A 27,434-nucleotide genomic window follows, 5' to 3' on the forward strand; every position below is an offset into this window, starting at 1 on the left:
GTTTTCTGCTTTTTCCTTTTTCTCCCTCTCACATTGTGTTGCTTTAGGCAATGCATTGAAACCAGAAACACTAACAGGCTTCTTCGGCGCATCGGAATCAGCATTTGCCATAAGTTCTGCTTCGTCTGGAGGGTTTATATGTTGGTTTTCTACTACCACTGTCTAAGGATTAGCACTATTATTCTCAGTTTCATCACCAACAAGCTCGTCATCTTGCCCCGCGTTTCGGCTCGTCATCGTGCCCCGAACTGCCTGTTTGAACGGATTCTTCTCGATTGCCATAAAGCAAGGCGATTAACTGACATTTATTCATGGTAATAGGTGTTATTTAAACTAAGTTACTCAAAAGTACTAAAGACACACGAGAAATCTTATCTGTAGCAGAGCTTATTTACATATGCATAAAGGTTATAACGTGGCAATGGTAAATAATCAGAGCTTCAGAACTAACACAAATATGGCGATTTAAGTATTTCTATACTATTTCTGAGCGAACAGCGGATAGGAGAGCCAATAGTATCCAGTTGATGCTGTTACCTAGTGGTAAATGGAAAAATTAAGGCATTCGTCATCTTGCCCCGGTCTCCCCTACGTGAGAACTATTATTTTAATTTTTATTAAATTGTATTAAGTCTCTAAAATCCAGAAATGTACATTCTCTTCAAGGTTGTCTTTAAATTTAAGGAATTGGCTACATTTTCCTTGCTTTCGTTCTGAAGTAACTTTACTCATCATAAACTAATTTTCTAAATGACAGACCATCATTTTCTATTGCAGATTGGCAACGAGTTGTATGATGATTTGGGAAACGCAATAGCAGCCTGCTTCTCAGAAATGTCATCTTATTCCACATGCCCGGTAGAACATGAAAGTTTAAGACATCTTGCTACAATAACAAAACTTCATGATGATCCGGACTACAAAGATTGGAATCCATTTTCTACAAGAAGGCAATGTTTCGAGCGCATTTGCCCACTCATAATGGAAGCCCTTGAGTGTGAAGAAGATCGGCCGGAAAGAGTTTGTGCTTCTGGTAGATTGGTCGATCTGCTGGTGAAAGGTGTTTTGTATGAATCTTGCGAAGAGTATTGTCAATCAAAAGCAACATTTCAATCTGAATCTGTTGAGTTCAAGATTGGATCTATATTGGAAAGTAAAGATTCACTGGGATCTCACTTGGGGCTCTTTTCTTGGCTGAAATCTGTGCCTTGGATCACTATGTCACAGAACTTCATCCATCGGACATTGGCAGTTAAAATAGACAATCTGGAACTGCCATCAAAGGAACATTCTTGGACTGATAATATATTGAGACATGCCAAAGAATACGCAGATGTTTTGGCGGATGATCAAGACATTATAGCTGATGTGGAAGAAAAATTCTGGAACAAAAGAATTCATGAAAACTTGATATCAGACCCTCCTGAAGTACTGAAAAGGGCTGACGAAGTTCTTAAACGATGGCAAAGGAGAAATCATCGTGGTTCAAAAGAAGAAAGTTCTGAAAAATCTGTTGAGAAGAACGTAAAGTTTGTAAAAATTGATCAAGATAAAAGTGAAACCGAAGAAAATTTAAAACAGAATTTTCTTGAAGACTTCACGGGTTTGAATCACAATAAATCTTCTTCCCCTTTCGGCAAAGAATTAGAAATTATATCAGAATGTTCAGAACCAACATGGACAGAAGAATGCTCCGAAGCCCAATCTAGTGAAACAAGTTTGCTGTTCTCGGAGAAAAATCCAGTTGAAATGAACAATTCAGAAATTTCAGACCTTGAAGAACATGATAGTAAAACTGACTTTGGGTCATCGTCAATGGTCACGAATGTCTTCGACCGAAAAAGTTCCATAGAATATCAAGAAAACGTGCTCAGCCTTTTAAGGGGAAAAGAGAAGCTAAGGGAAAGTTTGCTGAAAGTTCTAAAAGGAGGCAGCAGTCCAACTGACGAAAAAATGCATGATGCAGAAAATCATTTTGATAGTACAGAGAACTTGAAGCTTTCACCAAAGATCTCAGAGTAAGTAGATGTCAGTTCCTTTCACTCATTTGCTGCATGATCCTTTTTAACCGTTCCAGTAGATTATTTGAAATGCAAAGTAATACGTGAATACCACAGTAATAGTTTTGGGTAATTACACGAAGTTTATATTTTTCACATTCATCAAGTAGTTGATTCTAAAAAATATGTAATGAATAATTTAAACACTTGACTTCAAATATTACTTTCTTTCAATCAATGAAAGCGAATACAGTCTAACCACAGAAGACGTGGAGTCAGGCCAGCGGCCAACGACGATTCCATCTGAATGAATCTAGCAGGGTAAATGGGAAAATAGCAATGAGTTTTTGGTGCACACGTTTTATAATGTCACTATGGCTTTATTAATTTATTGTATTCTCTCAGTTGAAAATGATGGGAAACAAAAAGAGTTTACATTGGAACAACAAAAAGAACATAAAATGTTTTCAGTCCATCTGGAATGTAAAAGCTAAATGGTAAGCTCAAAATTATGCTGTGAAAAACACAATGAATCAATTAATTTTTAATAGTGAGAATATCGATCGAATATGGTTTAGATTTAAAAATTAGTGCTGTGAACAAATTGTGCATATCTCTAACGAACAAACTACCACCCCTGTAAATTAATAAATGCGTCCATTTCCACCTATAAACCGGATGTTTGCCTGATGACCAAACATTCATGTCAATAGGTTCGAATAGCGTTTTTACTTGTTTTCTTATAATTCTACTGGGATAACTCACAAATACTAGAACACAGTTCAAATCATCACAGCCGCAAACGGAAGTGCATATTCCAACAGACTTCTTTTGCTTTGCTACGTATCGAAAAATATCATTTAGAGTAGATACTTTTGTTTGTAACTTCCAACGAACGACCATCTTGCGCTTTTTCACTTAGATAAACAGGTCGATTACAAAGTGTCCTAATTTAATTAATTCTGTTATGCTAGCTAGTCAAGTAAAGCAGTCCTTGACAGCTAACTTCTTCTGATAATATTTAGCTTTGGCAACTTGGCGAATCATTCTGAATGTCGCAAAAAAAAAAAAAAAAAAAATTAATTTGATCTTTGACATCTTGAATTCAAATTATGTTTTTCGCAATCACGAGTGAGTGTATGTAGGCGTGTGTGTTTGTGTGTGGGGGGTATGTGTGTTGTGTAGGGGTATGTGTATGTGTGTAGGCATGTGTGTTTGTGTCTGTATGCAGGCATAAGTGTGTGAGTAGTTGTGTGTATGAATGTGTGAATGTGGCGGTGGGGTATGTGTATGAGTGTATAGGCATATGTGTTTGTGTGTGTGTGTGTGCATGTGTAGGTGTCTGTATGTATTTGTGTGTGTATAGGTGTATGTGTGTGTAGGTGTATGTGTGTGTATGTGTTTGTGTGTATATGTGTGTGCGTGTGTGTGTGTAGGTGTATGTGTGTGTATGTGTTTGTGTGTATGTGTGCGTGCGTGCGTGTGTGTGTGTAGGTGTAGGCGTGTGTAGGTGTATGTGTGTGTATGTGTTTGTGTGTATATGTGTGTCCGTGCGTGAGTGTGTATTTGTGTATGTATGCGCGTGTGTGTAGGACATGGATGCAACTTGGAGACGGCTTTCGCTATAGGAGCAGCATCGTCAGGAGCCGGTCGACGGTGATGGTGCAGAGGATGGCGGTGAGAAAATAAAATGATAGGACATCAAAACAGTCAAGTAAGAACAATAAGCAATCGTGATTGCTCAAAAAAAAAAAAAAAAAACACATAACCGAAAGCCTACTTCTACGTATATATAATGATACTTATCACCAAACCCGATTGGTAATTCACGACGACTTCGATTTGAAATTGTTGACTGTCTTATAATATTTCAAGATGAACGTTTTGAACACAACAACATAAGTAATTATATTTTTCAGAAATTAACTTTCTCATTTTTTTTTTCAAGTGGACGAAGTAAACACTAGTCCATAAGTACAGTCGGAAGAAAAACTTTGAATTGGAGAGAAATTTAAGGATCAATGAAGAAAGAAAAATAGAAACATATTTCAGCAGTGATGTTAGTGAACTTACTAATAAAAACACTGGAAGGGCTTTTTGAACTTGTTATCAGATAAAATCTGAAACCGTAATCAACCAATTGACTTATTATTGATACACTTGGTCCATTACTGGTACACTTGTAACCTGTTACTAATAAAACCATGGGGTTCACTAAAAAATGCTTAATTATTTTCTGATGATTATACTTCTATATTTAAAATTCAACAAAAAAGCAGCAATTTTTCGGTTTTAGCATACATATTTAAGTGACCCAATTTAGGGGACTCTATTATTGGTTCATCTGACATTTAGTATGCTCATTGCTGGAGCATAAAGGATGTTCTTTTAAATCAAATTACATACTTTTGGTGATATTAGGCATTAATAATGATCTAGGTCGGTTCGAACAGTGAAAACTTTCATTGTAACTGACGTAACATCCTGAAGTGACCCATTACTGGTACACTTGCCTCATTATATCTAAATTAACTATTAAATAGATAGTTGAATGTTCCTTATAATTTGATTTTTTTTTTTTTTCAGACGCGAAATTCTTCATGTGAAGCCATTTTACATGAAACCACATTTCCTTGGGCCAGAAAACAATGATCTTAAAAAACTATTTCAACCACCTTCTGCTAGTAATATGGTTACAGAAGGACCTTCATCGAAATCAGGGTGAATAAATTGTTCTTTTCTTTTGAAAAAATACTCTAAATTAGGCGTGTCTTCTAAATGTCGTTTTCGCTAGGAATTTATGTTATAGCTTTTATTTTTCGAAAATAAAAATGTAACGTTGTTAATAGTCTTTGTTGTCCAGAAAATTTCTTATCATTTTCACACAACAATAAACAGTAATGTTTATTGTCAGATTATGTTTTACTTATTTTTCAAATGTTCGCTTCCTATTAATGTTCACTTATTTATTTAATTCATTTATTTATTGTATGTCATAGTAGTGCTTAAATTTTAGAACTCAAGCGGGTCATTTTAAATTATTAAATGGTTCTCAAGTGGTTTTCAATCATGGGTCTTAGGTTCCCGAGGCCTGCTCTAAATAGTAGTTGAGTTTTCAAACGGAAACAATTACATTCGCATATAAATATATTAAAGAAGCTACGACTTTATCTTATGTTTAAAATATAAATTAATTTTTGGAATAGAACTAGAAACACGTTTTGTAACTTTTCAAAGTAGGTTTCTCGTTTTTCAATATGTATGAATTAACATAAATGATTATAATTAATGTTTATCTGAAAATACAGTTTCGGATAATCTGTTAAAAAATGATACATGTTCTTTTTTTAAAGCTAAATTGTTGTCACAAAACAAAATCCTTTTTGGCTCAGTTTTTATCAGATATATAGCTAGGAGTTTTTTTTTTTTTTTTTTCGGGAGTAAAAATATTGCTTGACAATTTTCATATGAGTGAAATTCATTTTGGTGGAGTGTAAGATGAGAAAATGATAAAGACCATAATCACTAGCAATTCCATCAAGAATATTTTAAACAACTTTCTAAAGATGAAATTGAAGATGATAAAAAATGAGGAAATGTAGATTATTTTGATTTTTTTAATGAGAAGAATGTTTGATTTTTCTTCTTCTTTCTTCTCGGAGATTGACGCTCTGGTTTTATTTGATGAGGACTATAATCTCATTAAATGTTTCCCCTCCTTACATATGTTATATTCTTATTCCATATAGTACAAAAAAATAAAGAATTTACAGCACAAAGAAGGGAAAGTACGTCCGGAGCGAGGGCGGGAGTCGAACCCACCGCCTCAAGTGTGTCAAGCAATCGCTCTGACCACTTGGTCACTGAAGCCCCATGTTTGATATATTTTGCATTAAAAACATTCAAATGTTATAGTTAAAAAATACCAGTTGCTTTTTTTAAATGCTATATTTTTTATTTAAAATACAAAGTGTGAACATACGCTGGATTGAATTACGCTTTTCAGGAGCTCTACAAGCATTTCGGGCTGTAATTGAAGGTTTTCTACCTTAGATTGGCTTTTTCTGATTTTTTGATCAGATTCTCTTCTTTTGTCAATTTAGAAAATTGAACGTCGTAACTTCAGCGGCAGTCGATGAAGGAAAATGTCCATTTGAAAAGAAGTGCGAATCGAAATCTCATAGACGTGTAAGTTCGTTTTTTGACACATAAATTCCGTACATTGTATTAAATACGACGAGAAAATGTATTGACGATGGCATATCTTTTCATCAGGCTGAGGCCCCTATATATACAAGCTGGCGCATCAGCTTAAGATCAGCCTTTTTGGATTGGAGCGCGTATTTGAGTGGTTGTCTTTTCTGGCGAGTAATCGCGTTTGGTGATTGTTCACTGCGAGCGATTATTGGCGGCACGTGAATTATTTATTGAATAAAATATTATTTTCAGCGAATTTGGCGAAACCCGAAACTTTGCTCCGGTAACCCTAGCAGTGCAACAATGGAAAATCCGATCCAAAATGGCTAAACTTAAGCTGATGCGTCGGCCTATCTATATATAGCAACTCTACATCAGGCTAGAGCCGCTATATAGTTAGGCCGATGCATCAGCTTAAGTTTAGCCATTTTGGATCGGAGTTTTCATTGTTGCGGAGCTAGGGTTACCTAAGAAAGATTCCGTGTTTCGCCAAATTTGCCGTAAGTAATATTTTATTTAATAAACAATTCACGTGCAACTAATACCTAGTATTCGCAGTGGGAAATCATCAAACGCGATAACTCGCCAGAAAAGACAGCCACTCAAACACGCGCTCCGATCCAAAATAGCTAATCTTAAGCTGATACGTCGGGGCCTTACATCAGGCTAAACACATACTAGACTGAGCATTACAGGTACTTTTTGGCTGTCGCCATGAAAGCCTTTTTACTTACAATCTGAGGATCATTTAATGAGCTGAAAGATCTGCCCTGCTGTTAAACAGCTTTTCAACGATGGAATTTTTCGCAAATTCAGTTAAATAGAGGTACAGTGGCCGCCACTTATATGAATCTCGTTTATTCTAAACAGTTTTGATGCCATAAAGCGGCTGATTCAATAAAGCTGGATTTTGTTTTGTTTTTGACAATATGGTTCATTAAAGCGGTAGATTCAATTAACCACAGATTCAATTAACCGGCGTTCACTCTAATTAATGTCAGTGATGTTGGTAAAGGCGCCAAATTTAGAACTCTCCTCATTTCTTGGCAATAATCTCTTCCTTCGTCCTGACAGCCGATTTTTTCTTTGGTTGCATTGCGTAGAGTGTATTATTATTGGTCTAAGTCTAAGGCATGTTGTAAATGGCAAAATATTCGTTACTTCTTCCACTCCCCTCACGCACATACATTTAAACACTCTCTTGTTTCAGATAGGAAAATGAAAAAGCTGAGGCATGATATTTTTAAAAAATGTATTATCCAAGCTTGAAGAAACTTCAGAAAGGAAAAAAGAACTAAATTTTATGACTGCGTCCTCCACTTCCCACACACATACATGCACGTTTTCATATGAGGCAGTGAGAAGCAAAGGGATGTTAGTGCCAAAATTAAAAATTTGGAGATGATCAGTACACATGGTAGGTGAACCTCTCCTCTGTTTTGGGGGAAAAGATTGTACTAGTAGCCCTGGTAGTTGCTGCTGTATAGCATGATTTAGAAAAAAATTTAATGAAAGCCTACCTAGGATGTTATCTTTAAACGCGTTTTACTCTTAACTTGAAAATGTCCCCTAACATCCCTTTGCTTCTCACTGCCTCATATGGCAAATAAAAGAACAGATGCAAGATAATATTATTCCATCCAATCCGCTACAAAAGCTTCATTTTATTTATACTTTAAAAAATATTGTTATTTTATTTATTTATTTATTTGGAGAATAAATAAAATCGTAAAAATCCGGAGCTAATTTAATGTACTCAGATTTGGTTAGTACTAATTCACACAAAAGATCTTTTTTTTTTTTTTTTTTGCTGTAAAGAAACTTATAATACATGAAAGTGTATTAAAGCGTGAAATGTATGGAAATAACTTCTGTTTTATCTAATCTTCTGCGAAAAAGTTTTGTAAAAGTTCATTAAAGAATTCATGATCTGGAAAAATTTGTTTCCACCAGAGACTTTTGCCTCAAAATAATCCCTATATGCCCCTTTAGCAGTGTACATCGAATCTGTCACTAATCTCCGCATTGAAAATTTGATTTAAAATTAAAGACGAATAATATTCTTCAGTATCTAATACACCATCTTCTAAGAATACTTTGGGAAACACTCGATAAAACGTATTTGCCTTTCTTTAGTAGCTTTTCTTTTTTTCTACTTTAATTTAATATCTGATTCTTCTGACGTCCTGTCTGCTTTTCGTAGTTTCTTCGGTTACATGCGTTTTCATTAGAAACAAATCCAATAGGAATCGCTTAGGTTTTTTTTCTATTTTAAGAATAGTTTACATGTTCATTCCATTCAGGCTTCTGAACTACATTTTGTAACGTTTCTGTACACTTCTTGATGTGTTTTTATGATCAACTGTTTCTTACTGTTTTAGAAAAAAATTCTATTTATGTCTGAAATTTGTCTGACAATTTAACCAACAATGAAACACAGTGTGAATAGATCAGAAGTTAAGTCGTATGACTGGTCAAATGAGGAAGGGCATTTGGCTAAAATTTACTTTAATTAATATTCCTTACCTCTACGAAATTTATTGAGGTGAAAAAGTTTGCGAAGCCTTTCACTTCTCTCTCTCTCTCTCTTTTTCTCTTTTGACTTTTCAAGCGAGACAATTTGGCTAAACTTGAATATTTCAACAGTCGAAGCCTAAAAATGCATCGCAGTGTTGATATTCAAAGTTCTTAAAAGCTTAAATTGCTGCAAAACTTATCATGTTTGAATCCTTTTATTATAAAGAAACAGCATCTAAATTACTTCAGACACATAGTTTTAAACTCGTTTCAAAATGCTTAGTAATATTCAATCGAAGAAGATGTTCAAAAAAGTATTTAAAAATGAATAATAGAGATATATTTCAACAAGCAAAATACAGTCCAGCCCGCTTATTTGAATATCGGATAAAAAATATCCCACTTAATATAAAAAACATTAAGTGTACTACACCTTGATGCGTGTTATTTTTATCCCGGATAATGGAATATCTCGCTTATTACAACAATAATTTTCCGTGGCAAATTGGATATTCGATTAAGCTGGCTCGATTGTATGCTTATTTAATAATGATGCTTGTGAAAAATTGATCAAGGGACATTTATTCACCAAAGATACATTTTCAGGTATCGATTAAAATATTAAAATAAAGATATTTTTCAGTGTTTTTTTTTTTTTTTTTTTTAATGTTTCACTCTACTTTTGATGCTTACAACTACCACATTTCGTGAAAATTGTATCTTAAGCTAAGAGAATGAAATATAAAGCTGCATAAGAGAAAGTTTGGTATAATTTCTACATACCTAGTATATACTAGGCCTGCAAAATACTTTACTGCGCGAACTACCTTTTACTTATACATTAGGTCCATCTTAGGTCTAGGTAAATAGCTATCCAGATTAAGAGAAGTCCAGGATCCAGATAATCGAGGGTTTTCTGTATCTAATTACTTTCAAATCTTTAATTTTGGAATCCCGTCACTTCCAGGTGCTTTTTATGTAGTAAATAATAGGCAGAAAAACGGAAAATGTACTGCGAAGTACATTATATTTTTCATTTTTTTATCCGCTTTCGACACTTATTAGACGAAATAGCCGCAATTACAAAAACCCAAAGATAAATACTTTTAAAGTAAACCATTGTGTGAATTTATTTGCTTTTCCTCTTGACTCATCTTATATTCCGAACAAGACAGAGAAACATGCAATCGTCCCGGAAGGACACTCGAAAGGTTAACTGCACCTCCCCGTGGAGTTGAGAAGAAAAGTGGCTGCGCGAGTGTCCTAACGAAACCAGAACGATCCGATGCCCACAAATGGGCAAAAGCGACAGTATGACGTCACTGAGGCGTCCCACTTATCCCGTAGCCTTCACTTTGACCGCGAAGATTGGAAATTGGGGATCTTATAACAATTGAAAATCTTCCTAATGCGACTAATAGCCGCTTTGTAAGTGTCGGAAAAGAAAAAAGTGTTGTCACGTTTGGGTAAAGAAACTACATACAATACCCGCCACTTATTAAAATCACATTCGTCTGAGGACAGTTGATTTTTTAAGCGGTTGATTTTATAAACCGGCGTGCCTGAACTTAAAAGAAAAAAAAATGGTTTTAAAGTTTAAATGCAGTCGCACTCCCCTATATCGAATCCTGATTTAACGAGAATTAAGATTTAGCGAGTAAATCAGAAGTACTTGGTTAGTACATTGTTAAGCCTATGGGAGCATAACTCGCTTTTAACGAGCAAAACCCGCTTAAAGCGAACAATATTTTTGCTATTCATAAAATTCCTATTGATTTCCAGCTCAGCTTACCTCTTTTTGGTAAGTTTTCTTCGACATTCCAAAGTTAGTTTAAGTTAGTAATAATAAAACTGAAAGTCTCTCTGTCCGGATATCTCTCTGTCCGGATCTCTCTCTCTGTCCGGATCTCTCTCTGTCCGGATCTCTCTCTGTCCGGATCTCTCTCTGTCAGGATCTCTGTCTGTTAGGATCTTTGTGACGCGCATAGCGTCTAGACCGTTCGGCCGATTTTCATGAAATATGGCCCAGAATTAGTTTGTAGCATGGGAGTGTGCACTTTGAAGCGATTTTTCGAAAATTCGATTTTGTTCTTTTTCTATACCAATTTTAAGAACATTTTTCCCGAGCAAAATTATCATAAGATGGACGAGTAAATTACCAAGTTATCATAACGTGGAACCATAATATGGGCAAGCCAATTAGCGAGAAGTTCATCATACATTATTTGTAAATATTCAGGCGAACCAAAAGACCTTTTAATTTTCTACTACGGACAAAGCAGTGCAGGTGCCACTAGTAAGTCATAAATCCTGAGAACAAATGATGACAGAACTTTCTTTAATTTGTGGAGTAGAAATTTACATATTTACATATTATTACACATTTTAAAAATTACATATGTGTGTATACGTATATTCCTCAAAAACAATGACGTAAGAAAGAGACATTCATACAGTTCAAAGCAAAATAATACGTTTTTGGAACGCAGTGGTTGTAAAGAAGAAGAAAAAAAGCAACTATGATGAATTTTTATAACTTTTTTCACGAACTCGTTTTTTACGAGCACTCGGTTATATCAGGAAACTTTCGTTATAAGCGAGTTCGACTGTACTCTGAAAAAGTGAATTACTACTAAGTGTTTCAAAATACAATTGATATTTTAACAAAACATGAAGTGTACCTTTTTATATACACAACGGTTTTAAATATTGGCGCATTCATGCTTGATTAACAGAATTTGAAAGTCAAGATTCGTCATCGCTTGAAAGTTGATAAAAGGTTTTGTAACATTCAACACTACCTCCACTTTGATCTCAAAAGCATCGTTTAACATCAAGCATTTTTCCGATACGTAGGCTAGAGTGTTGTACCTTGGGACATTTTTCTTATTTATGTTTAACGTCAATTATTTAAATAAAATTTAAAATCTAAAAGTCACATTAAACTACCCCAGTATCTTTCTCTGCACTATATTTTTAATTCAGACAGTTTGGAAATAAAATATTCCAGTCATTTAAAGTAAGAAGACATTAAAGTAAAGAGTTTCAAACTGTCCCAAGATACAACATCCTATTCTACCTTGGGACACATCCAGTTGTAACAGGGACACTCTTCATGATTCAGGAAACAGCCATATACTTGAACCAATTTTGCACCAAAAACAAAAAAACAAAAAAATATTTTTTCACGATAATGAATTGAATTATGAATAATGAATAATTAATCATAAGTAATGAAGTTTGAGCTATTATGTAACATTAAATGTGTTTAAAAGACTACATCAGATTAGGACACTTTCCCATGTTCCTAAACATATGTTAATTATTAAGAACCGTGCATACTCGTATTGCACTTTGGGACGAGTCCTATGGTACAATTTGTTTGGCTGTCCCAAGGTACAATCACCACGTGGTTTAAGAAAAACCAAAATGGTGTCAATCTTGATGTAATATCATTATTTTCTTATAAGCAAAATATTTAAAATACTTCTCTTTCATAACGAAATACATTTCAGTTGATTAGTTTTACAAATACAAAGACAAAAAAATGAAATAAAAATGAAGAAAATATTTATTTTGGAGTCACGAAATTTTCTTTCTCTCACAAAATCAGCAATTTAACTTTTTTGATGCAGATTGCTACTATGGCACCATTTGGTGGTGAAGGTTGCTATTAGAGATTACAAAAAACATGGCTGCTAAAATCTATTTTTAGAAATTAGTAGTGTAAAAGGTACAAGCGTCCCAAGGGACAACACTCTCCCCTATACGCTTTGAAAGCCTGCTTTCATAAAACGTTGATAATGATTTTATTAAAGAATGGTTTCAATATGTATTGATATTTTAATCCTTGCGTCCCTCCAGATATGATTCTAAAAAGCGGCTTATTTTATAATACAATGATTTTATAAGTGGCAATTATTGTATTTTCTTTTTTAATTTCACCATTAAAAAATTATATATATATATATATATATATATATATATATATATATATACAGTGAAACCTCCGAATAGCGGACAGTCAAGGGACTAGAAGTTTTGTCCGTTATTGGGAGGTGTCCGCTATTAGGAGGAACTACTTAATTTACCTTTTTCAAAATAGGCTGTTGTTCCCTTTGTAGAACACAATCGAATCAATTGCGAAAGGTTTACTACATTTTACGTCAAGTGTAATTAATCTGTTTTTTCTTAATAAAGGTATACTGACAGCACACACTTGTCTTAAAAAGCATTTAATCAATTAAAGTAATCAGTTAACACAGTTTGACATCTCTTTTTTGCATTACCAACGGCGGCGATTCGGCGGAGCAACCCCCCTTTCCCCCCACACACTTTTTATGGCTAATTTATTTATTTTATCTCGAGTATCACTATTGCATGATTGACAGTTGGCAATATGACCTTGAATATGGGCAAATCTTTTTCATGTCTAAAAATTAAACAACCAAACGAAATCACGGCGCCATAAAGCCGACTACTACCGGCGCCGGTCAGCTCAATTGCATCTCCCGAGAGCCCTAGTTAGAAAAAGCGCCCAGTTTCCTCTTTTTTATCTTAACTTTTAAATAGTTATTGTGTACAAAATTCATTAAAATCTTAAGAAAAACGTACGTTAATTGTTAGACTGACATCAGTTTTCACTTATCTGCTTCAATACTCTCAAAACTACCCTTTACAAAATTAAGACTTTTTTCCCTTTTTCATTTTTTGCTGCCCGCAAAAAGTACCATGCCTTTTAGTTCTTTTTTTTTCTGCCCCCAACGTTTAAGCCCCAATCGCTGCGTCTGCCCATTACCACCCTTTTAATTCCAAGAAACAGTGATAAGGAAATGACGGGGGGGGGGGGGTGGAATATCAGTTGTGGAGGATGAAAAGCTTTGAAAGGCAAGCAGTTATTAAGATATTCTGTGAAAAGAAAAAAAAAACGAAAGTGCTACGATCGCAAGGAAACTTTTTTGTGAAATAACTGTCCGTTATTCGGAGTGTCCGTTATTCAGAGTGAATTACATGGAATGGCCTATATTGAGGGACTGGGACTTGCAAAAATGTCCGTTAATTAGAGGTGTCCGTTATTCGGGAGTGTCCGTTAAGGGAGGTTTCACTGTATATAGATATATATATATATATATATATATATATATATATATATATATATATAAATACATACAGGGGGTCTGAAAAGTTACGCGTTTTAAAAACTTATAGTAAAGCAACAAATTGTCGTATGAATGGGCAGTTTGCGCCATAATACTTCCCAGAATCAAGATTTTCTGATGACATCGTAAAAAAAAAAAAAAAAAAAAAAAAAAAAAAAAAAAAACATGAAAAAAGGAAAAATTGAAAAAAAAAAAAAAAAGAAATTTGAATTTTTGGCATCTTGAATTCAAATTATGTTTTTCGCAATCACGAGCGTGTGAGCATTTACGCACATGTGTGTGAAAGCGTTCGTGTGTTTGTAGGCGTTTAGTCCAGTCATTTGTTCGAAAAAAAGGGGGTTACCTGGAAAGTTTTCCGGGAATTTTAAAAATTGGATATTTTATAGATTTTGATGTGCTCTTTTCGAATTTCTACTTTGCCACCTCGTATCTCTGCCGCTCGCGCCGCCATATTGAAAAAATGGCGTCTAAAAGCGGTATTTTGAGAATGTCTCCGTTCTCTTATTTTACGATAAAAACGTATTTTACAAAATTTCTAACTAAAAACTAGAGAAAATTTCCTACAATTTATGTCATAACAATTTTTTTTTGTAAAATAACTAGTTTCGACGTACGAGCGCCACAAAGTATTATTTAACACGCGTTATCGCAGAATAAGTCGTTCAGTACTAAAAAAGTTGAAATGTTTCAGTTACACTTGCTTCAGCAAGATGGCCTCTTAAAAATTTGAAAGGTCTGACATTTCACGTGCTTGAAAAAAATCCAAGACTTCCAGAACTTCCGTTAAACCACCAAATAGTACCAGAATATGTACATTGCTATTTATAAAAAAAAATCAGATATCTAATTTTATTCTTTATTACTTACAAAAAAAATGTCACTTTTATTCTCATGTGTTTCTATTGCTTTGATAATTACCTGTATGTCTCCCCTGATTTTGGACATCTTAATTAACAAATTAAAGTCATATTTTGGTAATATTTTCAAAACGGTCTGTAATTTTTCGGGGTTCCCTCGATTTTAGGCCTAATGGCGCTAATGATAAATTAGCCCCTGGATGTAACTTCAGTCCTCAGAAAGAAAGATTTTAATGCAAGTGATTTTTCGTACTCTCTCCACAAACTACGATACTGTACTTTCTTACATTCTAAACTATGTGAACTATCAGGAATTACCATTATTCATTTTGTCTTCGGTCCCCGCAACTTGTTTGGCAACATAACCATGCGCACCCAGCCTTCATTTTGTAGTGCCCACGTGCTTTCCGACTGGGCTGCCCATTCATCCCGATTCACTTCTCCTCCGTCTTGTGATCGCGTGGAAATCAGTTTCTTCTGAAGAGAAGAGTTACGTTTTTCTTTGTCCTCCGAATTCAAGAATGGGTACCCGATATCGAAAACCGTCCGGAAGTCCGGAAGAGAGGATGGCCCGGAAGCGCATCGACAGCCTGTTCGGTGACCGCACGAGGTACAAATACCTGGTCGTCTGCGAAGGCGGATTGGTATTGCATGACAGACCCTACTCCCCAGAGCACGACCAATTTGAGATTGGAAAAGTAAGTGTTACAACTTTGTTTGCAACTGGGGTGCCCAACCAAAAGCCAGGGCTGGCCCGGACTTAAATTTTTGGGAGGGTGGAAACTCTCAATCTGCCGAAAGGAACTCCAAATTTCGCAGAATGCTGATAATTTTGCCGAATCTAATTTTGCTCTAAATTTTGCTAAATGATGAGAAATGATGAGAATTTTTCCGAACCGTCAGACAAAATTTGCCGAATAAGAAAAATTTTTAAGGTCACACGGTCACAGTGACTTCCCGTGATCTCCCATCATGGGGCTCCTGCCTATAGCCTGCAGGCATAAGCGGTCCACAAAACTGATCTACGTGGCTAGTTATGTTCAATGTCACGATAGTTGCAAATTTGTTGTCAATAGTCAGATATCAAGCTCTAAAAAAACAGGTGGGAACTTCGTATTGATAAATTAAACATGTAAACATTCTTGGTTTGTAATTTTCTTTCCTTTTCCTTGTTATCTAATCTGCTTTTTGCCCAGCGAGATTCCCGGATTCATTTTAAAATGAGGTTTGTCCTGGAGTAAAAAAAGGTTGGGCGCAACTGTTTCGGATATTTGCAGCAAATATTTTCTCTTTTACAAACATGTTATTAAAGGGCAAATTTAGTGGTAGCCACCGACCACCCGGCGGCTAATAGAAAAAAATTAGTGATTAAGAAATCCTCTTTCGATCCTCACCTAATGAAGTAATTTTTGTGCACCCTCAAAGTGTGCGAAAAGCATTATGGAATCGGTAAAATCATTTATACCAAAATCAAGAGGCAGCCCTTATGAACTAATGTAATTCATTAAGAAATGCTAATTACATTAATTAATGAATTAAAGAATATTTTTGTCGTGCCCGTAGTCCATAGTTACTTACTCATGTATCACTGTGAAGATATGGGGTGCTATTACCTCTAGAGAGGAGCGATTCTCAACCCAAAAATTTAACCGGTCCTCGGAAATTTTTGCTGGTCGAAAATTTAAAAACAAAGAAAAAAAATATATATATATATATATAAAAAAACCTATACGACACTTTCTTGTGGAATTTTGCCATTAATTTTCAAAACTGTCTACAACTTTTCTCTAATGCTTACTTACTTATGCATAGTTATTACAATAAATAACTGTCTACTATCTTTACTTTTAAATATTTTGTTGAAGTTCCTTTAATATACATGAAAGTTTCATTTATTTATGCATTTATTTATTATTATTTAAAAATTTGAAGGGGAAAAAAAAGCCCTCAGCGTAGCAATAACTTTTTCCACATCAATCCGGGAGTAGAAAGTTTATTTATTAAATAGTTTATTTTTAGTTATATATAAGTAAATAAATAAAGATAAGGAAAAGAGATATGGGGGAAGGGGCCTTCTTTAGTCCGACTCTTTTTTGAATGACGTCTTTGACGATGTCATTTACTCTATTTCTCTCTCTCTCTCTCTCACACACATACACGCACACACACACACACACACTAAAGGAAACCTCCCCGGTCTGGAATTTTTTTCCAAAAAGTTCTTATTGCCAGTCCGCAGGACTAAAGTTGCTAAGAAACCCTTCTCTAGAGGTTAAACTTCTTTATTACTGCCGTTTACCTGCTCACGGCAGAAAAAACTTTAGAACTTATTTTCATCCGCAATCTAAATTCCGTCTGAGGCATGAAAATTCGCGAACATATTTAAAAACAAATACAAGGAGTTGAGCTCCTGCGATATTCGTTGTACAAGACTTGAGAAGACGCATCTAGATTATTTTTTTAGGAAATTGTAACTAATTATTTTAATACTTTCAAAAACTGCGGAAAGATGGCGACATCAACAAACTTGAAGGTATGAAAATTTCAACGACCGTTTCAGCAGAAGTTGAACCTTCACTAATTCGTAAAAACAGAATCATCATTAGACACTTTCAAAAAGCTTCATAAAGCAAATGAAAGGTTTCAGATACAGTGTCTCACACAATATTTTGTTCATCTATAGTTTAAAGTATTGACTGTTATCAAAAGGGATGAATTTTATCAATCTTCTTGAATATATTTCCCCGTCTTTTAGTTTAAAGCTTGATTATACATATGTAAGAAATTACATATGTAAGAAATAAATGCCTCAAAACCACTTTTGGGAAAAATTTTGTAGAGTTGTTTTACAAATGAAGTAAAATTATCATGCAATACTTATGTAAAAATTAAGAATTGCATCCATTTCACACTCTTTCCAAGAGATGTCGCCACTGAGTTTTGCTTTGTGGAAACGACACCCATGAAAAGGAAGCAAAAAAAAAATACTTTCTTAACAAAACATAGCATTTTTTGATGCAAAACGGATGAAAAAATAGAAAACTCTAATTTCAAACAAGTGTTTTCCTCCGAAAAATTTAGGCTTTTGGTTTTGATTAAAATTTAATTCTTTTAGAATGTCGTTTCCGTAGTGTAGTGGTTATCACGTGCGCCTCACACGCGCAAGGTCCCCGGTTCGATCCCGGGCGGAAACAAGACAATTTTTTCCATTGTTTCAATGACATGACGTTGTATGATTTTGTTGTGGAAGATATTTTATTGCATACTCTTTTTTTCTGCATTGAAAATGATCATAGTGCATTTTTGGAAAACTGTTCAAAATTTATGCTATTTACAAATGGTAACAAGTTTTGAAGTCCGTGGGGACACCATACTTTTTTTTTTTGTGCCGTTAGACCTGTACGTAAACATTCAACAGTTAAAATGTGTTTAAAAAAATATAGAAAGATATCATCTTGTCATTTTTAATGCATATTTTTTTTTCACCTTCGCTTGAAAATAATTCCAAATTAAAAGTCCAGAATTGAAATGCTTTATAGATATTTGTTAGCTTCTTCATTTGCTATTCTTTTTATGCCATGTAATTTCTCGTTTACGTGTGGTTCCTTCCGATTTTTAGCAAACACAAAATTACAATCGAACTTGCTCGAGAGCCCCTGGAGTCGCAATTTCAACCTACTCGTATTCCAGTAATAACCGACACCATGCTAAACCAGAGGTTTATCAGCTTTCTCTTTGTCTCTCTCTATCCAACAATCTGAGACAGTCGGATTTTTTGGAGATATCTGAAAGTATGGTTTTAACAGCCATACACTTCATAGGTTCCAAAAAATTGCGAGGAAAGTAAACTCAGAAACGCTCTCTCCCTCTCCCAGTTTTCAACCTCTGAGAGAGAAAAAGAGATTGACTTGACTGTTGGAGAATTGAAGCTAAGTTCGTATGGGTCAAAAAAATTAGGTGCTCCCCTCCTCCCAACCCTGAAACTATTTTCTTGTTGTGCCTCTACTTTCTAACTGTAAGCTGATAGTGTTAATCAGTTTATTTGTATAAGATGTGTTCAGTATGTAATATAGATACTATATGTATAAATTTGCTTTAAATGCTATTTTTAAAAAAATAAAAATTTATGTTCCAATTAATATATTTAAGTGTACATTTTAACACAGCACAAAATGTTAACACATTGCTTCCATAAATAAATTAAATTCTTAACGTATTTTTGGCCACATTATATTTATCGACAAAACCTCAGGTGTTAACCATATTTTCCCCAAACGCCACTGCATAAAGGCGCTCAAAAGACCTTTGAACGACAGAGCCGATCAGGCTTGGTGCAGACCTGTTTGTCGATATGCATATTTTCTAGTGTCAATGTTAATTGGTAATTTTTTCAAAATCATTGAAGTTCTTTACAGGATTTTATTTTTTTTATGTCGAAAAATAGGGCTGAATTTCGAATTAATGTTTTAGCTATTTGAAGGAAATTAAAAAGGATCACCTGATTTTTAACAACTAATCCAATGGTCGGAAAAACTACCTTTTTTTTTAAGAATTTTAATTTTTTTATGTCGAACTACGATTACAACTGCCCCTTTATTTCCAAAATTAGTAAAACTACGATTACTTTTGTTTTTTTAATGTAGTGACAACAAACTACTTTTAAAATGTAGTCGTTACTTCCCAAATTTTTAAAAAATAAATAAATAAAAAGCATACACTCACACACCATTTGCGGATTAAACGAGAAAAATTGATAAGTAGTTTAGATTAATAAATTAGTTTGAATAATTTATATTTGTAAATTATTTTTTCTCTGATTTTCGTTCGGAAAATACTGGTTAAAAGCTTCACTCAAACCTTATTTTTATGGATTTTTTCAGTGACTAATTTGAACATTACGAAAAAGAAAGAATAGAAGATGGAAGCTTGGCGGAACCTTCAGGTTTCGTGGAGGGAGATTGAGCGTTTATTTCAAAAACCAGTCAAGCGACAAACTCCAAAATTTCGAAAAAGCATTTTTCCCTCCGTATTAAAATTTTTCTATAAGGACTACAATATTTTAAACTAAGAGAGATATTCAGGTATTTGTTTTTCAATATTGTAATCATCATTGAATAGTTTAATTTGATAATATTGATGTTTTTCTAAAATCAGCAATTTTGTCGCTTGACTGGTTTTTGAAACAAACAATTAAATTTAAGAAGCGTTAAATTAATGTGTAGCAAAAAAAAAAAAAAAAAAAACTTTAAATATGACAATGGGGTTGTTTCCAAAATTTTAAAAGTATTTTTTTCTGAAAGAGCATGCTTAAAACCATAGGATCACACCATTTTTTAAATAATTTGTTTACGTTTAATATTAAAAAAAAATTCCTTAAATCGGCGCGCTTTCATTGTTTACACTTCTGCTGTCGTGTGACATCACAAATGATGAAACGCCATTCAGCGTTGCCATTCACAGAACAAAACATTTAATTCGCATCTTTACTCAAGTGTATTGGCAACGATTTGGTTGATAGCAAGCGTAGAGCGCAATTTTAATTCGCTGCTTGATTATCATAACGTGGAAACGTAGTACAAAGATGCGCCATAGTTCATCATTTGTGACGTCATCAAGACCACGCCTTGTTTAAAGAATCGGACATTTTAAAAAATTAATTAAAAAATAACTGTTGGGAAAATGAAAGTATTTTCTGAATCCATGTTATTTTTGGCTTATTCTATCAATTTCAGTGACAAAAAGTACTACTTTTGACTGAAGGAAACAACCCATTTAAAAAAAAAGCTTTTGGTCTTTTAAATACAGTCGAGTCCCGACTTACGCGAGGGATGCGTTCCAAGACACCTCGCGTAAGTCGGAATTTCGCGTTGTGGAATAAGGTATGTTTAGGAATTTTTATAAGCATACCCAATTGTTTCAGACGTTTGTAAACACCTCTCACATTGTTTCAAACCATTTATTAACTATATATTGCAGTATCTTTTACAAAGGACCGACATTTTCTGTATTTTAGAAAAAGCGTTATTATTTGACATAAAATTCTGTAATTTAGCACAAAATTAATGATTAATGGGGAGAGAAACTTAAAATAAAGCAGTATGGTACTTACAGTATGTACACTACAGCATTATTATAGCACTTAACAGTATAGCTATAGTAAATATATTTATAATATAAAAAATGAAGAAGGTTTATGCAGCGCGATCAGAATGATGTCAGAATGTATTTTATCAACGTTCATATGAAAAATGAAAAAAAAAAAAGTTAAGAATCGGAGCGGTTATTTGTATAAGCTAAAGCAAAGCGTTGTTTGGACTAATACAGTGGGTGAACTTCCGCTTTCATAAATGCTAAAGGGATGAAAGTCTATTCCCAAAACCAATATTTAGTGTCAACGAAACCAATTCTAACTCTCCACCGCTATTTTCCGAAAAATTTCACATGTTGCATGCGAGTAATTTGTATCCCCACTAAAAAATTCATTACTCATGAAAAACTCGCGTTATAGCCATTTCGCGTAAGTCGGATCGCGTAGAAGCGGGATCCGACTGTATTGTAAAGAATGGTAATTTTTTATAGTCATTTCAGAAAGAATATTTGGGCCGTTCCATTTTTAGCCTACTTTCCCAGTAAAAGTCAGAAAAAGAAGAAAAAAGCATGAAAGAAGGCTTAATGCATCTTAAAAATATCGCGAAAAACAAAAAAAAGTCAAAAATTGATAAAATAATTAAATAAATATCGAAAAATTAAAAATTGCAAAGTAGGGTATTGAGATGGGGAAAAATGTCTGTCGGTCCGTCGGTCTGTCTGTCTGTCCCCCCCCCCTAATAACTTTTGAATGAATAGTCCGATTCGAACAAGCTTTTTTTTGTTCGAAAGATCTCGGCAAGGACACCTCATTCCCATACTTCACTTTTTTGATTTGAACTATTTTTTGTTAAATTTTGAACAGTTCAAAAAAACTTAACATTAGCGCCTACGGGGAAATTGAAGGCAATTCCGAACTGTGAGACGAATTTGCTTCAAACAAATTTTGTAGGAAAAAGCTTTTGATAAAAAACTTGTATGTAAAATATCTTTTTGATTTGAACAATTTTCCGTTCAATTTTGAACAGATCAAATAACTTAACATTAGCGCCTACGGGGAAACTGAAAGTCAATGTAGATTCCGTACTTGAATCCGCCTTCATGAAGGCGGATTTACTGCAAACGAATTTTGTTGGAAATAGCTATTGACGCCAAACTCCAGACTCCGACTCCGAGACTTTAGGGGCACCTGACTCCGACTCCTGTGCCCGACAATTAATCGCACTCCGACTCCCTGACTTCGACTCTGACTTCGTAGCTTTGGCAAAAATTTATATACGGAGGACAAATGACTGAGTCCGATTCTCGGATATTCGACTCCGACTCCTTTATCTCAAAATGAGATTGACTCCGACTCCGACTCCGCAGCTATGGTTTTAACTGAGAAATAATTATTGTTGATATGACTTTTTTTTATTTTCACGCTAATGTTTTAATTTAGGTATTTAGTTTTCGGGGAATAAACTCGAAGTGATTATGTTTCTACATAAAGATATGCGCAGACGATTATTATTATTATTATTTTGGCAATGAAAAGTATTTCTTTAAGTTGTCATTTTATTGTTTTTATTTATTTTGGTAAGTGCATTAATTAATTTAAAAAATTATTTTTGGCAACAGGGGAAAAATAAATAATTTTTTTTTTGTTATGATGTATTTATTTTAATGAGCTTATTAATTTTAATTATTGTTTTTTCGTTTTGAAAGCTGATTTTTTTAATGGAAAAAAGTGTATTAACTGCCTTGTTTAAAAGGTGCTGCTATTTTATTTGTTCGTTTTTATTCATTTATTTATTTTTTATTTATTTATTTATTTATTTATTCATTTATTTTTTTACGCATCTAATTTGTTTAGATGAGTGAGGAATATTTAATTCCTAGAAATTAGCTTAAAATATTAAAAAATATATGTTTAAAACAATTTGCGATTTTAGCTATTTTTGAGAATATTGATCAGGTACTAGAAAGTAGTATGGGTATACGGGAAAGTAGGCTCGTATAGTTCTAGACAAAACTTCATGTTAAAAAAATGAAAGAAAGAAAAGAAAAAGGAAACAAAATATTAGAATAACAGTTTATTTTTTAATGATATCTAGCAGAAAGTAAAGGACTTTCTTTCGTAAAATTTCAGCGGAAAACTACAAGCATAACGCGTTCTCTAAACCACAGAATTCTCTAAAGAGTTACAAAAATAAAATCCCATTTACATAATTCGGAACGTTTTATCTTCGTTCGAATGAAGCTTGTTCGAAAGGTTCTAAATCCGTGCACGAGTTTTGTGTTCTTCTTCTCGCCCGAAGCACTGCTTTGGTGACACACTGGTAAGCTGTGATTTCAGTTTTAAGTATTTACCGCTGAGGAAGTATAACATCATGGGGAAGAAACGGAATTTAAAAGAAGCGTGTGTTATCTACCGTTCTACCGTAAGAATGAGGAAAGAAGTATTCATTTTTGTGTGAACTGAATTCGAACAAGTCATCTATAAGTGTCACACACGAAGAATTTAATTTAAAAATGGTGCGGGGATGAAGCTTGGAATGCGCCTTGAAGGGGTTTTGTTTTTTTATCTTCATACAAGCACGAACACTGTTGTTTTTGTTGAGGTGACATGTATTGGGAAAATGGTGAATGTTTCGATACCGACTGATCTCTTTTTGTAGTGCAGAATGGTAACAAAAAAAATTAAGAGTTCATTGTATTTAGTATAAATGCAGACCCGGCTCCTGGGGTAGGTGACTTAGGCGGCCGTCTAGAGAATTTAGGGGCGGCAAATTTAGGCAGAATTTAGGGGCGGCAAATTTAGGCAGAATTTCGGGGCGTCAAATTTAGGCAGAATTTTGGAGCGACATATTTCGAAATTGAATTTTTTTTTTTTAAAGTATGAATATCTGTTTCAGCACCATAAGATTCAATGCTTAAAAAAAATACTAATTTAGAGTGTCTACCAGTGCTTGGATATGCAAAACATAGTTCGGAATTTAACTAGAAATTCAATTTAATTTTAGAGCCTGCAAATTGCGTGATTGAAAAGTCTTTTCAAAACATTAATATATGTTTCAGTGCCATAAGATTCACTACTTAAATGTTAAAAAAGATAATTTAATGTGCATCAGTGCTTGGATATGCAAAACCCTTGAAATTTAACTAGAAACTCACTTTCATTTTGAGGACTTAATTATTATTTTAGTTTCATTAATATTTTATTATTTTATATTATTATAATGGGGTTGTTTCCTTCAGTCAAAAGTACTACTTTTAGTCACTGAAATGGATAGAATAAGCAAAAAAAAAAAAAAAAAAACCCAGAAAATACTTTTATTTTCCCAACATTTAATTTTTTAAATTGTTCGATTTTTCAAAAAAGGCGTGGTCTTTATGACGTCACAAGTGATGCACTTAGGCACGTTACTAACTGCGCTCTGAATGTTTACTCTTGCTGTCTACCGCGTTTCCATGTTATGATAATTCAGAAGCGAATTAAATATTGCGCTCTACGCTTGCTATCAACCATATCGTTGCCGCTGCGTGTGAGTTAAGATGCGAATTAAATACTGTGCTTTGCGCTAATGGCAACATTGATGCAAGTCCATCATTTGTGATGTCATGCGCAGAAGCGTAAAGAATCAAATTGAGTCTGCGTACCGATTAAAATATATTTTTTTAAATAGTAAACTTTGTCAAATTATTCAAACAATAGCCAAATCCTGTGTTTTTAAGCATGTTCTTTCAGAAAAAAATACATTAAAAATTTTGGAAACGATCCCATTATTATTATAATTCAATAGGCTGGGGGGGGGGGGGGCACTTGTGAGTATCGCCTAGGGCGGCAAAACTATTTGAGCCGGCCCTACATAAATGAGCATTATTTCTGTTACGTAGAAGTAATTTGTATACAGGGTCCGTCCGGCATATCAACCTAGGGGAGCCTAGAGCTAACATTTTTGGGAGGGCGGAAATTCTCAATTTGCTGAATGGAACTCCTAATTTTGCCAAATGATGATAAGTTGGCCTTAAGGAACTCCGAATTTCGCCGAATAGAGCTCCAAATTTTGCAGACTGATAATAATTTTGCTGAATAGAACTCCAAAATTTGCCAAATGATAATAATTTGGCCGAATGAAACTCTAAAATTTGCCAAATGATAATAATTTGGCCGAAGAGAACTCCAAATTTCGCCGAATGATAATTTTGCCGAATCGTCAGGTTCAAAATTTCTCGAATGAGGAAATGTTTGGGAGGTCACACTAACCTCCCATCGGGGTGCCCCTGTATCCATATGCACAATTTTAAGGGGGGGGGCTCAAATATTTTCCCCATGGTTTAGCAGGAAATTTTCCCCATAGGCACCAATTTCATAACAGATTAGAGTTATTAAAGTTTGACATTTTTGATAAATTATTCATCAATGGCTGGAGAAGAAATGTTTTTAAATTTTTACAAAGAAAAATGTACTAAAAGCAAGGAAGTTCTAATGCTCCTTCTAGCCCCCCCCCCTATATGGGCGCCCTTGCCTGCATTAACCTCCCGCTGGAGAGGGCGCAGTACAAGGACGGACCCAGAAATGTTTCAAGGAGGGGCCATTTTTTTTAATACTTACTTTTTATTATGTAAAGTGGACTCTCTCTATTTTGAACACTTATGGAACCGAACGAAAGTGTTCAGATTTCAGATTATTGGGGTGTTCATTAGGGTATGCCGTGGGCCGAAAAAACATTTTTCCAAATCTGTTTTTGGACAGTGCGGAAAAGTTGCAAAATGAGTCTGTTAAAAGCTTCAAATATTTTCACTAATTTCTTTCAATATCCAGCCACGCCCTTTTGGCCTTAAAGAGTTGAAAGAAAGGGGGAAAATGTTTTTTTTTTTTCAAAAAAAAAGTGTTTTCAAAGAAAATTTGAAAATGGTTCTGGCATATAGCAGAAATGTTAGCACACGTAAATCAGTTGCAACCATCAGGAACTTTTATGAAGGTTTTCCAATATTTATATGCGTCCCTACAAAAAACCGAGAAAATGACGAAAAAACATTTTTTTTTTTCCAATAACAATAATTTGAAAAGTACGTATGTTTGAAATTAGTGCAAAAATTCATCGGAAATAGGCATTTCCACAGGGAGAAGGGGGATTATGATGCAAGTTGCACCATTATTTTTTTTTGTTGGGGAGGGGGGAAGGGGGTTTAAATTTTTTTTCTCTAAATTTGTATTTTGATTAATTTTTAATTTAAATTATTTATTTTATTTATTTTTATCCTGTTTTTATTTATCTCATTTATTTGTTTAGTTTGTGTGTGTGTATGTGATTGGCGTAGCACAGAACTTTTCTAATGAAATAACAACAGCAATAATAATAATTAAAAATAAATAAATAGAAGAATAAATATAAAAAAAAAATTGTCAGAAATAAATAAATAAATTATTTTAAAAAAAATTGTAAAAAAGAAAGCTAAGAAATATAAAAGGGAAGAGGGTTGAGAAAAATGTTGGGGAAAAATTTGTGGCATTGAACTTGGGAGGGGGGATGAGCACCCCTGCTGCAGCTGAGACAAAAGGTAATTTTTGTTGAGTGAGTAACTCATGTCCTGCTGTTCCGCTTCTAATTCTATAAACTGTCACATGTTTGAATTCCAAGCAAGATGTACTGAAATAAACAAGCAACTTTTTAAGGGGTTACATTACCTCAAAAATGATGAAACGATCAAAAAAAAAAAAAAAATATATATATATATATATATATATATATATATATATATATATATATATATATATATATATATATATATATATATATATATATACATTGCTTATTTCAAAACTAAAAACTATTCTGAACACAGAGGGAAAATTTCATTGCTTTAGTTCAAATGTTTAAAACGTTATGAGTGGTTTTAGGCCATGCTCGCAATGTGTTCTTATGCAAAAGAAAAACTTTAAATTGCTTTTTCTCGATGATGTTTTTTTTTTTTTTTGTGTGTGTGTTTTCATGTCATTAGAATCCCTAAGGATTTTTTTTTCTATTAAAGATACAGCTTTAAAGTAATACTTTTTGCAATTGGGATAACATATTTGACAAAACTGTGCATTGGATAAGCATTTTATAAATTACTCAGATGTTTAGATCATGGTAAACCTTTAAAAACAATTTTTTTTTTTTTTAAATTTGATTTTTTACACAATTAATCACAGAAAATTTTCTAATAAACTCATAAGCAAATGAATGCACAGATTTTTAGAGATGATTATAGTGATCGTTTAGCAAAAAACTTTTTTTAAATTAGTGCAAAAATAAAAAGCCTTAGGAAATTTAAAAATTAAAATTTTTCTCAATTTTTTTGAATTTTTTAAAAAAGTAGGCAATGTTTTTTAATTTTGAAAATAAATTATTGATTACGAAACAAGTATGCATGTTATAGTTTCAAAGAAATATAAAATTTACTTAAATTTAAAAACAATGTTTGAAAGGTACTGGAACCCTTAAAAATGTTCAATGCCAAACGTAATAACAGCAAAAAATTCAACTCATCATGTTTCGCAAAAGTAGCCAGCCGAGGCCTTCGAGCCAGCCCACAAGTTTCCACCACGACTTGCTGACTAACATTTGTTCTTCATTCCACACAATATC

At 33.8% G+C, this 27,434-nt stretch overlaps 1 protein-coding gene and 1 non-coding gene across 2 annotated transcripts in view; both read left to right on the forward strand.

Moving 5' to 3' along the window:
- Positions 1–15,183: 15,183 nt before the first annotated feature.
- Positions 15,184–27,434, forward strand: part of LOC129230096 (WD repeat-containing protein 47-like) — a 117,762-nt gene continuing 105,511 nt past the window's right edge. The window contains exon 1 of the mRNA XM_054864494.1: positions 15,184–15,428. Within this exon, the coding sequence (XP_054720469.1) occupies positions 15,252–15,428 (177 nt within the window). The 5' untranslated portion in view covers positions 15,184–15,251. The remainder of the gene's footprint in view (positions 15,429–27,434) is intronic.
- On the forward strand, positions 17,852–17,924 carry Trnav-cac (transfer RNA valine (anticodon CAC)). Its single transcript has one exon. It is a non-coding gene; the product is annotated as a tRNA-Val (tRNA).

The sequence above is a fragment of the Uloborus diversus genome, chromosome 9 (genome assembly GCF_026930045.1).
Source record: "Uloborus diversus isolate 005 chromosome 9, Udiv.v.3.1, whole genome shotgun sequence".
Lineage (NCBI taxonomy): Eukaryota > Metazoa > Arthropoda > Arachnida > Araneae > Uloboridae > Uloborus > Uloborus diversus.